This window comes from Emiliania huxleyi (genome assembly GCF_000372725.1).
Source record: "Emiliania huxleyi CCMP1516 chromosome Unknown EMIHUscaffold_167, whole genome shotgun sequence".
Lineage (NCBI taxonomy): Eukaryota > Haptophyta > Isochrysidales > Noelaerhabdaceae > Emiliania > Emiliania huxleyi.
In genome coordinates, this window is record NW_005200911.1 from 168,277 (window position 1) to 180,468 (window position 12,192).

Genomic DNA, 12,192 nt, shown 5'->3' on the forward strand with positions numbered 1-12,192 from the left:
GCGAAGGCTGACTTTGCGGCACCATCATCGGACGATGTCGACGAGTTGGGTCGCTCTCGCGGTAGCCAGATGACCTCTCATACTAGGATCATCGGCCATGGCCGCAGGGAGCGCGGGGGAGGGCGCTGGATGCAACACGGAGCTCCGTTGGAGACGTTTTCAAGATTAGCGTGTCAGAGAGTGAAATGGCACTAGCCCTCTACTGTGAGATTTAGCGAGAGCAGAGGTGTCCGTTTTATTTATTTATTTTGCGCGAATACTTTTTAAATCTCTATACTGCGACCGTCTCGGCGGCAGCCGGATCTCGGACGTCGGAGAACGGCGCATCCGTCGTCCATGGCCCACCGTCCTCCATGAGCTCGTCCCACTGGGGGTGGCGCACCGACACGCATTCGTCGCCCACGGCCGCATTCCTCATCACGACGCCCATCGCCCAGTAGGTCTCCTCGGTCTCCTCATCAATGTACTCCACCTCCACCGGGTCGCCCTTTTTGAAGGCGAGGGCGGTCGCGCCCCGCCCGCCGCGAGCTCGCTTCGGAGGCTTCGCCCGTGGCGTGTCGGCGGGCCACTCTCCGTCGGGCGGCAGGCCGGAGGCGCGCTGGTCGGGCGTGCAGCGCGCCAGGTACTCCTTGACCTTCGCGGCTCGGTCGTCGCCGTGCTTGTAATGAATCGGGTGTGGCGTGAAGTGGCACACGACCTTTTCACGTCGGTCGTGCCGATCGCGCGTCGAGCCGGACCACCTGCGAGGGGCAGCGCGACCCCGCCGTCAGTCCCGCGCCAGTCCGGAAAGAGAGGGAGGGGGGGGGCTGCCGTGGCGCGTCACCCGCAGGCAGTGCACACGTAGTAGGTGCAAAGGTGCGACGACCGGTCGAAGCCCTTGGGCTTGTTCCGCCCGCTTCCCTTGCTCCGTGGCGCAGCGAGCTGGGTGGAGGCGGCGCTTGGGGCAAGGGCGAGGGTGGTGGTCGTACTGGCGGATGCAGGGCCGGCGGAGGCATCGGTCGAGCTGGCCGCAGCGAACTGGGTGGAGGCGGCGCTTGGGGCAAGGGCGAGGGTGGTGGTCGTACTGGCGGATGCAGGGCCGGCGGAGGCATCGGTCGAGCTGGCCGCATCGGCGGGTGCATCGGTGGGAGCAGCGGCGGGTGCAGGGGCCGGATTTGCAGCTTGTTGTGATCGGTGCGCTGCAGCCACTCTGTCGACGGCTATTCTGTCGGCGTGGTCGCCGTCAAGCAGTCGCACCATCGATGGCTGCTCCACCGATGTGACGTACAGAAGCTCGCTCGGCACAAGCAGCGGCATGAACTGGCCGCGGACGACGGTTGGCGCTACCCCGTCCTCGTCAGCGGCGGGACACGCCGGCAAAGGGCGCAGCGGTGCGAGCAGACGCGCCACCATGGCGCCGAGGTGAGGTTTGCGACAGCGCGCGAGAAGAGCTGAATTCTTTTTCCTTCGGCGCGATGGCGGCAAGCCCTCGTGCACGCCCGCCCTCGACACGCCGAAGACCAACCGGCGACGGACCGCGGTGAGACCGCGCCGCCCTCCGCGCCCGCCCGCGCCCGCAGCGTGAACACATGCGCGCGTCCCTCTCCGCACGGAAACTTGCGCGCCAGCCGCGCAGCAGCCTCACATGCAGCGCGCATTGGCATGCTCGCCCCCTGGGCCGCCGACGGCCCGGTCGAGCGGGCTGCGCGGCCGCCGCACACCATCAGGCAGGCGCACGACCACCTGCAGCACGCCGCAGCCCACCGCGCAGCCCTCCCAGCCAAGGCTGCGCCTCACAGCTACACAAACAGGGCGCACAGCAGAGCACAGCGCATAGCACACGCCGACGCGCGCGCAGCACACGCAGACTCACGCGCGAATCCAACACGCACACGCGCACAGCACGCGCGCATCGCACGCCAGCGCAGCGCTGCACACAGAGCACACTAGACCATACCAGTGGTACTGGTACCATCGCCTCTGAGAGGCACCACCCCTCGGGGAGGGGGCGCGTCCGCCCAGCGGCCAGCGCCCCTCCGCCCAGCGAGCGTACCCGCAGCGCCCGGGGAGCGAGCGTCCGCCCTGCGGCCAGCCCGCTCTCCCCGCACGGCGTCGACCGCCCCCAAAGCGAGACAGGATGCACCCGCATAGTTCCAGCCGCTACGGCTCTATACGGGGGCATCCTCTCCCCCATCCGCATTTGAGGAACTGCGTACTACACTGCGTCACCCTCCCCAGCATCACAGTGGGTTGCCTTTTGGGGTCTGAGCCCAACGGAGAAAAAAGAAAAGTGACCAAAATCGGCCCTGGATGTGCGGTTAATGACTGCACTCCAAGTGCTCCAAGTGCTCCAAATCGAAATCAGAAACCACGCGAGATCCACGTCTCCCGCCCCTCGGCTCTCGCGCGAGCCACGATCTCCTGCCCGATGTCCGAAAACGGAAGGCACGAATAGCCGGACACAGGAACGGCACAGCTCAACGGCAGAAATCCCACACACACATCCACTCACCTCTCGCACGAACAGTCGAACAGGTTCCCAGAGCCGGACGCAGGAACGGCACTGGCCAAAACACACCCACACCTGACGCACGAACAGGTACGAACAGCCGGACGAAGGAACGGCAGCCGTCACACACCCAGCCGGGGCAAGACAGAAGGCCGCCGAGGGGAAAGGGAGTTCGCAACTAAACGGCCGAAGCGGGTATCTCTCCAGTTCACGCCCGCCGACCCCGATGCACCTTATTACCCGAACCCCCTACCTGCAAGCCCACCGAGAGGGGTAGGGGTCAGCCTTGTTCAATTAAACACGAGTTCCACCGTAGCGCCGCATAACTCTAAGCGCGCGTGTGAGCGAGGGCAGAAATGCAACGCTCACGCGGTCCCGGGCTCGGTCCTCCCACATTCTCTAAATGATGAGTCTCGCTCTCCCTTATACAATAAGCTATAAGGGGCCTCTGCGAAATAAAAAGCGGAGGCCTCAGTGGGAGCGAACTCTGACGGAGAGGGAGGTTCCCCGTGTTTGTTTGACAGCGCGCGAGAAGAAAATGTTCTTCACGAGCGACCCAGCTCGAGGGTTGCTCCTGACTCTGGCCTTTTCTGGGTCACGTAGCCACACCTCGCCTCCTCGGTGCGAGTGGCTGCCAGTTCGACTCTGGGGAGGATCGAACCATTAACAGAAAAGAACGCGCGGGCGAATAAGATGGCGCGCTCAAGCTGCGAACTCGTTTTCAAAGTTTGTTTTTTGGACACGGGCGCGGACTGGCGCGGCTAAAGCCGCGTAACAGCTTCTAGCACAAAAAAGAAAAAGAATTTACCGCCAAACTCCCTCGGCCTCGCACGACACACTAGTAGCAAGTGGCACGGCGCCACGGGACTTGCTAAAAATCTCTGTGTATGGCGCGCACAAAAAGAAATCCGGCGGTTCAAGTCGCAGAGTGGCTAGCGCGTAACGGCCCACAGTGCACAGTTTTGGGGTGCGGTAAAGGATTGATGGGGCGTCTTTACGATACGTAGGGTCTCGGTCGCGCCCGGGGGGGCGTCAGTGCCGAGGGCCCCCAGCGCGCGCCGCGTATGCACGGAATCCACGACACTAGAAGACGTATCCCAGTCACATGCCCGATGAGGCGCGCGTGTCCGTGGGCTCAGCCGGCTTCCCAGTCACGAGGCCTCACCTCCCGCGCCCTCCCCGCCTAAATGTCGTGCTGCGACAAGTCCGAGCCGGTGCCGGGGAAGTACCTCTCAGTGTTGGCTGACAGCACGGCGACGTTGGAGATGAGGTGGCAGTGGACGAGCCTGCCGGGCGGCGGGCACGAACGCCGCGTGAGGGCCGCTGAGGGCGGCAGCGGGAGGCGGAGGAGGCGGGGAGGAGGGCGGCCGGGGAGGGGAGGGAGCGCCAGTTGTAGACGAGGACAAACTTGACGAGTCGGTCCTCGCCGTCCGCCGTCTCGACCTCGACCACGTACTCCTTGACGGCGGTCATCTTCTCCCTCCCCCGCTTCTGCTGCCACTCCGAGTCGTCTCCCACGAGCCGGTATGCCTGCGTCTGTCGCAGAAAGGCAAACCGCTCGGAGAGGAGCTGCCCAAAGCTGCTCTCATCGACGAGCGCGCCGGACGGCTGGCCGCTGATGACGCGGCTCTTTGCCCAGTCCATCCGCTTTGACCAGTCCGTGTTTGATCGATGCGTGCCGGCCCGCCACGGCGGCAGGCTCGTGAAGGCAAAGGCCGCCTCGTCGTTGCCTGCGCCCAGCTGCAGCACCACGTGCTCGACGACCTGCTTTGGCGACGTCTGGCCCTGCGGGCCGAGCTTGCGCAGTTTTTCGAACTTGCCCAAATCTGAGTCGCGCCCGCGCTTGGCTGCCTCATCCCTGAGTGCCGCCATCAGCTGATGGAGAGAGTCCTCCTCGCCGCAGCGCACGCAGCCGGCGCGCGAGGTCGCCGGCGCGCGGCGGCCCACAAGCAGTCCGAGGGAGCAGAGGAGAAGCATCACGCCAGTCGGGACCGTCCACCCGACTCTAACAACGGCGCGATCACCTTGCCGGGCAGTCGAGAGTATCTAGATATCTGATACCTGGGTACGCGAGTAGACTCGAGCGAGGCGGGCACTCGAGCTTACCTGGGGCAATTTCCGTCACATGCGGGCGCGTGCAGGCGGCCGCAAGCTCACCGTCCACTCAAAAGCCTCCATCGCGCTCAGCCCAGGTATTCCCAGACTGACTGTGTCCGCCTTCGCTTGTTGACAACGAAGTCTAGCTCAAAAAAAACTGCGCGCTTTTTCTTTATAGGCGTCTCACAGCTGCGTTAAAATCCCTGTGTGGTGGCGGCGTGCCGTCCTCCCATCCCTCCCTTGGGTTGTCTGCTTTTTCTTTCTTTTTTCGCAGCTGCGTATTCTCGAAATCCCTGTGTGGTGGCGGCGTGCCGTCCTCCCATCCCTCCCTTGGGTTGTCTGTTTTCTTTCTTTCTTTCTTTTTCTCGCTTACCCATACGCACGGTACAGCGCTCACCCGAGCGCCCGTCTGCACGACGTAGTACGACTCCATCACCCCGAGCATGCATTCCTCCTTTCGCAGGTAAGAAGCCGCCCCCGTGTACTGCTCGAGCTGCTGCGTCTCCCAGTGCACGAGCACTTCCAACCGCGCCCGCTCGAACACTCCCTGCGCGGCTCGCGGCACCAGCGACGTGCCAGCGCCGAGCGCGTTCAGCGATCTGCCAGCGTACTCCTTCGCACGTTGCCCGCGGCGCGCCGCCTCGCGCCCCTCACTGTCCGCGTCACGCAGCTGCTCCTTCTCGCCATCGCAGTTCCAGCACCTCGTCGCCCGTGCATCGTTCCGCGTCTCGCGCCGGCAGTAGATGCACTGCCAGTGAGTGAGGCGCCGATCCATCCGCCTCGTCTTGTTTGCTCGCGTCGGCCCGACGTCGCCTCTGCGCTCATCTTGTGTGATCGCGCCTTCGCCGGCCTCCCGAACAACGCATGCAGGCAACGGTTGTGTCCCGCCACCGAACTCCCTGCCGGTCCCGTGGAGCTGCCCCATCGGCTGCAACGGCCCGGTGTACATCACCACGTCGCCGACCGGCGCGGACAGTGGCTGCAGTATTGCCACCGGCGTGATCGTTCCTCGCGAAGTCGTCGACAGCCGAGGTCTCGCGAGCCACTCGTCGGTTCCCTGCGGGAGCCGCTCCTCGATTCGTTGCGTCTCCGCTCGGTCGTCCATCGCCGCCAGCGGAGGCCGAGCGCGTCGCGTATCGATCGAGCTCGCGATCCGGGCCGTGGAGCCCACGAGGAAGACTTCGTCTGCTGGGACGGAGTCCCGACGCTCGCTGCGTCCGCCGGAACTGGGGTCTGCACACCTTTCGTGGCCGCGTCCCGCAGTGGGTACCCGGGTACCTGGGTACGCGAGTAGTACCGGGTCTGGCGGGTAGAGGCGCTCTCTCGAGGTCTCTTGGAGCAGAGCCCCGGCTTACCCAAATGGGTCCTCGGAGAGGGTACCCTGGGTGGGCGGGGCCTCTACTCGCCAGGTACCGGGCTGGCGAGGACTTCCAGCCTGCTGTCTGTGAAAACAGCTGACGCAGTCTCGCAAGGCTCTCGGGTTCCCTCGCCCCCCCGGGCAAGGGAGGACCCCGTGAGGCGTGGGAGTGCCTCGCCAGGTACCGGGTAGAATGAGTTCAAGCGCGCTCGATCCGACATGTACATCTTCTGCGACTATATGGAGCGGCTGCGCTTCACAATCGTACCAAAAAAGATGCAAGGAAGGACTGTTGAGGCGACAACTCCACTACTCCAGGCCCCAAATGATGTGTGAGTGTTAGTTAGAGTTGTTTGGTATTGCTAAATCTCTCTCTCTCTCTCTCTCTCTCTCTCTCTCTCTCTCTCTCTCTCTCTCTCTCTGAGGCGAGAGAGGGGGACTACAGGAGTTCTAGGATTATGCCATGTTCGCTGTGCTCCCAATCAATCGCCAATCGGAGGCATGCGTTGCTATTACACCCTACCTAATAGGGTTGCGGAGCCGTGCTGCATTTAGACTTCGCTCGGATTGTGAGTTACGCTGGTATAGTTAGTAGTCGTAGACGATCGAGCGAGTTGGCCTGTACGAGAGTTTCCGGCAACCCAGAGGGAAACCAAAGGGTCCCCAGCACTTTGCGTTTCCGGAAATTTCCAGGGCCAGAGGGTGTTTGGAGCTCCATTCTGGGAAACTCGAGCGAGAGTTCCCTGAGTCTGAGAGCTGGTCTGGGCACTGGGGCAAAATCTGAGGCGAAACCGAGGAAACCGGCAAAATACCCGGTGTTTTCCAGGTATACCCGGTATATTTTGCCGAGTTGGCCTCATTTGGGCCCAAACCAGCCTCAGTGCTCAGACTCGGCTCAGAGTCTAGCTCAGAGCCCGAAAAAAATGGATGGTTTCCCCGGAAAATAGAGAGGAAACGAGAGGGTGCTGTAGTTCTGTAGAGAAACACGGAAAAGAAACGAGGCAGGGTGCGAGAGGAAACATACGTACAGCCTAACTAACGAGCGAGGGGTCCCGTCCGGACCTGAGGGAGGGTGTAGAGGATGTAGAGGATGTAGAGTGTAGAGCGCTGTAGAGCTGTAGAGATGTAGAGCGCTCTGGAGCGCTGCCTGTAGAGCTGTAGAGCTCTACATCCGCCGCGTGACGATGTGCCTCCGTTGTAGAGCGATGTAGAGGCGCTCTACAACGTGAAATCTCTACAACAAACTCTACAACAACAACAACATCATGTGCATGTGCATGTGCATCATGAGCGGCGAACGAGGCACGCACGGTCGCTCTCCGACATGAGGCGCGTTGCACTTGCCATTGCTGCCCTGGCCTTCTGTCTGCCCGCCCAATGGGTGGGGCAGGTGCCTCCGCTGCTGTGGCATGCCTCACGGCTGCGACTGGCCGGCGCCTCGGCGCGTCAGCTCGGCTCGGCGTAGCGATAGTGGCCAGCGCAACTCGCCTGGACTCAACGCTCAGCCAGGAGCTCCAGCACGCGCCGGCGCGAGTCATGGCGCATGCAACGCGCAGCAATGCTCGCCTCGCCTCGCGCAAATGCGACCGTCCTCGCAGCCGACAGTCCACCGCCTGCTAAAGAAGCACAGCGATGAATGCGGCACCGGCGACGCATGGCAGGCTGGTCATGACGCAGTCATAGGGTGTTGTGTGCCGTCAGAGTGACTCTCTGTGTGTCAGGGATAGTCAGGGCCGTCCATCATGATCAGAGCTCCAGTAAGCTCGGAGACACCCCATTAGTGCGGCTCGACCTCTTTGAGTCACTGCCTTCCCGGCGGTTTTACTGTAGAGCCTCTACAACAATGATTCAACAAACTCTACAACAAAATCGCGCTCCACCAATCGCTCTACATCGGACTCACATCGTCCCGCGCCGGATGTAGAGCTCTACAGCTCTACAGCGCTCCAGAGCGCTCTACATCTCTACAGCTCTACAGCGCTCTACACTCTACATCCTCTACACCCTCCCTCAGTCCCGTACCATGGTTCCATGCGGAATCGACACATTGTGAGCGGAGCCGGTCGTTCGTAGTCTTCCTGCAGATAGTAGATAGATGTAGGATGGATTGCGAGTCTGAGAGAGATTTTTGAAAACCAACCAGAAATCACACGACTCTGCGTCTCACTGTTGATGTGACAAAACAAATGGTTGATGTGGGCGCGGCATTGGCCATTGCGAGCGAGTGCGGGCGGGCGCTCGCAATCGTACAGTGAGATGCTAGGATTGCAAGGAGTGCTGCTCACAAGCATTCGCCTATACGATTGCGAGAGAGGCTGCTAACTTTCTTTTCGCTTTTCAAACTTTAAAAATTACGCGCGCGCGATTGTCGACGGGCACGTCCAAACCGCCGCTCCATCTCCATCCCACCGCTGAATGGTGCCGCACGGCGAAACCGACCTCTCGCGGCTGCTGGCCACGCTGTCACCGACGCTCCAGGAGGGCGAGTTCTACTTCGCCTCGCTCCGGCCCGCGACCTCCACCGCCGGCGCTCTTGCCGACGCCGCCCGCGCCGCCGCCATCGGCACCTTCCGGGAGGCAGAGGGCCTCTCGCTCATCCTGCCGGCTGCGCACACCGAGCTTCCAGATGGCGCAGCGCGCTCTACCACGCAGCGCCTCATCTCGCTGGAGGTGCACTCTTCGCTCGAGGCCATTGGCCTCACCGCAATTGTATCGCAGCGGCTCGCAGAGCTCAGCATCTCTTGCAACGTCGTGGCAGCCTTCCATCACGACCACATCTTTGTGTCGGCAGACAAGGCGGATGCGGCCGTCGATGCGTTGCGCGGCATCCAAGCAGACGCTGCTGCAGCCGGCCGATGACCGTTGTAAGGTTCTTTGTGCGGTGCACACCTTGGGGCTGTATTCCCCAAGATCTCTCGTCATTTCCTCCTCGCTCTCGCTCGCCCCGTCCGCACGTCAGTCACGCCCTCGGTTTTGAACCACGCCGGACGGCGACCGGCAAAGCGCAACGAGGACGCCGGCAACCGATCTGACGGGGGTGTATGACAGGACGCTCTCCGCGGCCCGTGTGTGTCCGATTGTGTGTGCGGCGCTGAGGGCAGAGATAGACTGTCGCGCCTCGCGGCACCGCTAGCCGGTGCATGAGACATGTCGCGCTCGGTCACGGGCGGCACCTTCTGCTCCGCTCGTCGCCGTCCGCCCGGTTCGTGTGTCAGCTCACAGCTGACGCTCACGGTGGTGCCTCTCCCCCATCCAGCCCCCATCGGCCAGTGTGAACACAAGCTACAAGGCTGAAACACCTGAAGAGTGAAGTTCACGCGCTGAAGCCGCGCGCAGAGACGCTCTTATATCAGCATCGCGGCACGAGACCCGGCCTGCGGCCGCTCGCGACGCGCACGCCGGCCACACGCAATTCACCTGGCCTCGCTACCGCAAGTCGTAAAAAAGTCTGTCAAATAGTTACGCGAGTGCCGTGTTGCACCCCTCGCTCGCGACATCTTATCGACACGCGCGCCGCGCCCGAGGGAGCCGAACGACACTCTCGCGTCCGTCCGCTCCCACGAGTCATAGGCACAACGCGGCACGTCGATCCGCGTGCAACCCCGTTGGGACGAGGCGTCATGCGAGCCAGAGTCAAGTAGCGTAGGTGTGTGGCGCGAGCGCGCGCGGCGCGGCGACAGGTCCACCGGGAGGAGAGGTCAAGTTGCGGGTCGGGGGTGGAGAGGCTGTGGAGAGGTGGGCGGCAGCTGCCGCACGCGGAGGAATGCGATCGAGGGGGCGTCGCTCAGCCGGCGCGCCCCTCCGCTCAGGCGGCGATCAACCTGCGCGCCGAGGCGAGCAGCCACCGCCCCACCCCAAGCTCGAGCAGCGCCTTGACGGTCCAGCCGACGCCCATGGCGCACGCGAAGAGGGACGTGGCGAGCGAGAGCTTGGCGGGGACGTCCGGCTGGTGCATCCGCTCCCCCATCTGCACCGACAGCTCCCCCACCACCGCGGTGAAGGAGGACATCGCCAGCATCGTCCCCACGCCGAACGAGGAGAGGTACGTGAGTGCGCAGACGACGGACGGCATCGCAAGGGCAGGCATCACGCCGAGGAGGTGGCCCGAGCCGGAGCAGCCGTGCAGGATGCCGGTGAGCAGCGTCGAGGCGACCGACTGCCGCTCCGACGGGCCTCCCCCCGACGGAAGCAGCGCCGCAGCCGGATCGTCCTCGCCCGGTGCGCCGAGCGGAGCCACTGCGGCGGCGACCGAGCCGTCGATTGCGCTTCCCGCCGCGTCGCCCGCCGCGCGCTCGTCTTCGGCGAGAGCACGCGCCGCCTGCACGTCGCTGCTCCACTCGCGCGCCTGCGCAGGGCCACGGCAGCGGATCAATGCCTCCTCTCTGTCGGTGTGGCACCGCGCGTGTGCCGCACGCTCTCTCTCTCTCGCGCGCGCACGCCTCACGCACGCCGTTGACGCCGATGATGAGGATCGAGATGCCGACGGCCGCCTCCATGTAGACACAGATCGCGTCGAGGTTGAGCGCGCCGCGCACCAGGAAGGCGAGCAGCCCCACCAGCCCGGCGCCAATCCCGTGCCCGAGCCCCCAGTAAAGGCCCGTGTATAGCGCAGTCCACCACCGCCGCCCTATCGAGAGGGGCAGCAGCGCGGCGAGGTGGTCCGGGCCCGTCACCGCGTGCAGCGAGCCGGCAAAAGTGCCGCCGATGCCAGCGGCGAGCAGCGGTCCACTCACCGCCGGAAGCACCAAACTCGCCCTCGGTGGCGCGTGCCGGTGCCGTCGGGCTGAGGCGAGCAGCGGCGAAGGTGCAGCAGCGGGCGCGGCGAGGCGCGGACGCGATAGCGGCCGTGTGGCGGATAGCGCTGGCGCCGCGAGCAGCAGCAGCAACATGCAGGGCCGGGCGCCACCGCCAGCGAAGGGTGGAGATGTGCTCCCGTTCGCGGATGAAGAATTTCGCGAAGCTGGAGATGGGTGCCGCGCCTCTGTCCGGAGTGGCCGGAGCCCATTCTCGCTAGCCCTGCCCCGCAGCGCGGCCGCTCGCCAAGCCCTCCAGATGAGTGAGTGGTCAGATGGAGAAGGAGATTTTTGCATAGTGCCCGAGAGAGAGCGAGGGGTCCGGGGGGGAGCACAAATAGGACGCCCAGCCCTGCCCTCGTGCCGCCGAGTGTGTATCCTATGCGAGAGAGATCCCCTGTGCCCTGTGCCCAGCCCTCTCCGCGCGGCGATGCGCCCTCCCCCCTCGCTTTTGCAAAATCCTGCAAAGGTGGAGACGTGTCTGTCCTCGACCCAGGTAATAATTATTAATTATTAATCCTCGGGCGGCGGCGCGGCGCGGCGGCGGGCGGCGCGAGGCGGCGGCGCGGCGAGGCAGCGGGCGGCGCAGGGCGGGGCGGCGCGGCGGCGGGTGGGGTAATTAATTATTTGTTAATTAATTATTAATTATTAATCATTGGGTGGCGGCGCGGCGCGGCGGCGGGCGGCGCGGAGCGGGGCGGCGCGACCATCTGCAGTTACCGGGTCTGATCATTGGAGAGCAGCAATGGTCGCGCCGCCCTCGACTCAAGGGGCTGCCTTCCACCCGTAGCTGCTCAGGCCGGGGGAGGGGGGGAGACCTCCACAGTTCCTCGCGGAACGGGAGCAGGCCCCTCCTTGCCCGGTCTGCGATGCAGGGCGGTGGTCGTGCCATCTTCGCTTCGTACACGCAACCACCACGCCGCAACCGTCGCCGGCGCGCGACACGTTCTCGTCAGCAGGACTGTCCTCGTCGAGTGTGTGTCGCCAAGGCGAGACACACTCAGGGACGGAGCCGACGGGACGCGGCTCGAAGGGCGTGGCTCCGCAGCGCGGCTGGCACTCGTCGCAGAGGCCTCACCTTCGAAAAGTCGGGCATGGCTCTACCCGCAACTTTCTCGACACGCGCGCACCGCCGAGCCTGCGGCGGGCGCGCTGCGGCCGCACGTCTAACTTCGTCATAGTGCCACGACGTGCGGCCTAGAGTTAGCACACGCGCTTCTGCTCGCAAACACTCACCCATTGAATTGTCACTGCCCGTGAGTGCGAGATAGGGCTAGCGGCAGGCTGCTAGCCTCTGAGGAGGGCGTCCATAGACACCTCACATGACCCCCCACACGGTCTCGTCTATGCCTTGCGGCTGGCGGCGAGATTGCTAGAGGCGGAGCAAGCCTGCTCTATTCTCACATGATACCGAGCGATTCTAAGATCAGGCCTGCCACCTCCCCGCTGGAAACGAA

General features: G+C 63.9%; 4 protein-coding genes across 4 annotated transcripts; 1 reads left to right on the forward strand and 3 right to left on the reverse strand.

Annotated features, from left to right (window-relative positions):
* Positions 1 to 3,463: 3,463 nt before the first annotated feature.
* On the reverse strand, positions 3,464 to 4,491 carry EMIHUDRAFT_441916 (hypothetical protein). Its single transcript, XM_005784856.1, has 2 exons — positions 3,876 to 4,491; positions 3,464 to 3,774 (listed from the first exon to the last, which is right to left on the reverse strand). Exons 1-2 carry the CDS (start codon positions 4,463 to 4,465, stop codon positions 3,672 to 3,674), a joined length of 693 nt encoding a protein of 230 aa, XP_005784913.1. The 5' UTR covers positions 4,466 to 4,491; the 3' UTR covers positions 3,464 to 3,671.
* Positions 4,492 to 5,081: 590 nt separating this feature from the next.
* Positions 5,082 to 5,700, reverse strand: EMIHUDRAFT_364503 (hypothetical protein; the record flags this gene model as incomplete). The annotated part of the gene is made up of 1 exon (XM_005784857.1): positions 5,082 to 5,700. A coding segment is annotated over exon 1 (594 nt), but the record flags the coding sequence as incomplete, so codon positions are not given.
* Positions 5,701 to 8,128: 2,428 nt separating this feature from the next.
* EMIHUDRAFT_230828 (hypothetical protein) lies at positions 8,129 to 8,801 on the forward strand (the record flags this gene model as incomplete). The annotated part of the gene is made up of 2 exons (XM_005784858.1): positions 8,129 to 8,188; positions 8,595 to 8,801. The coding sequence occupies 2 exons, from the start codon at positions 8,129 to 8,131 to the stop codon at positions 8,799 to 8,801; spliced, it is 267 nt and encodes an 88-aa protein (XP_005784915.1).
* A 946-nt stretch (positions 8,802 to 9,747) lies between these two features.
* On the reverse strand, positions 9,748 to 10,831 carry EMIHUDRAFT_230829 (hypothetical protein; the record flags this gene model as incomplete). The annotated part of the gene is made up of 2 exons (XM_005784859.1): positions 9,748 to 10,287; positions 10,391 to 10,831. The coding sequence occupies 2 exons, from the start codon at positions 10,829 to 10,831 to the stop codon at positions 9,748 to 9,750; spliced, it is 981 nt and encodes a 326-aa protein (XP_005784916.1).
* Positions 10,832 to 12,192: the final 1,361 nt, after the last annotated feature.

Coding starts and splice junctions, on each gene's coding strand:
- EMIHUDRAFT_441916 (XM_005784856.1), bottom strand. CDS start 4,465: ATGCTTCTCCTCTGCTCCCTCGGACTGCTTGTGGGCCGCCGCGCGCCG. Junction 3,775..3,875: donor TTTGTCCTCGTCTACAACTG/GCGCTCCCTCCC, acceptor GCCGCCCGGCAG/GCTCGTCCACTGCCACCTCA.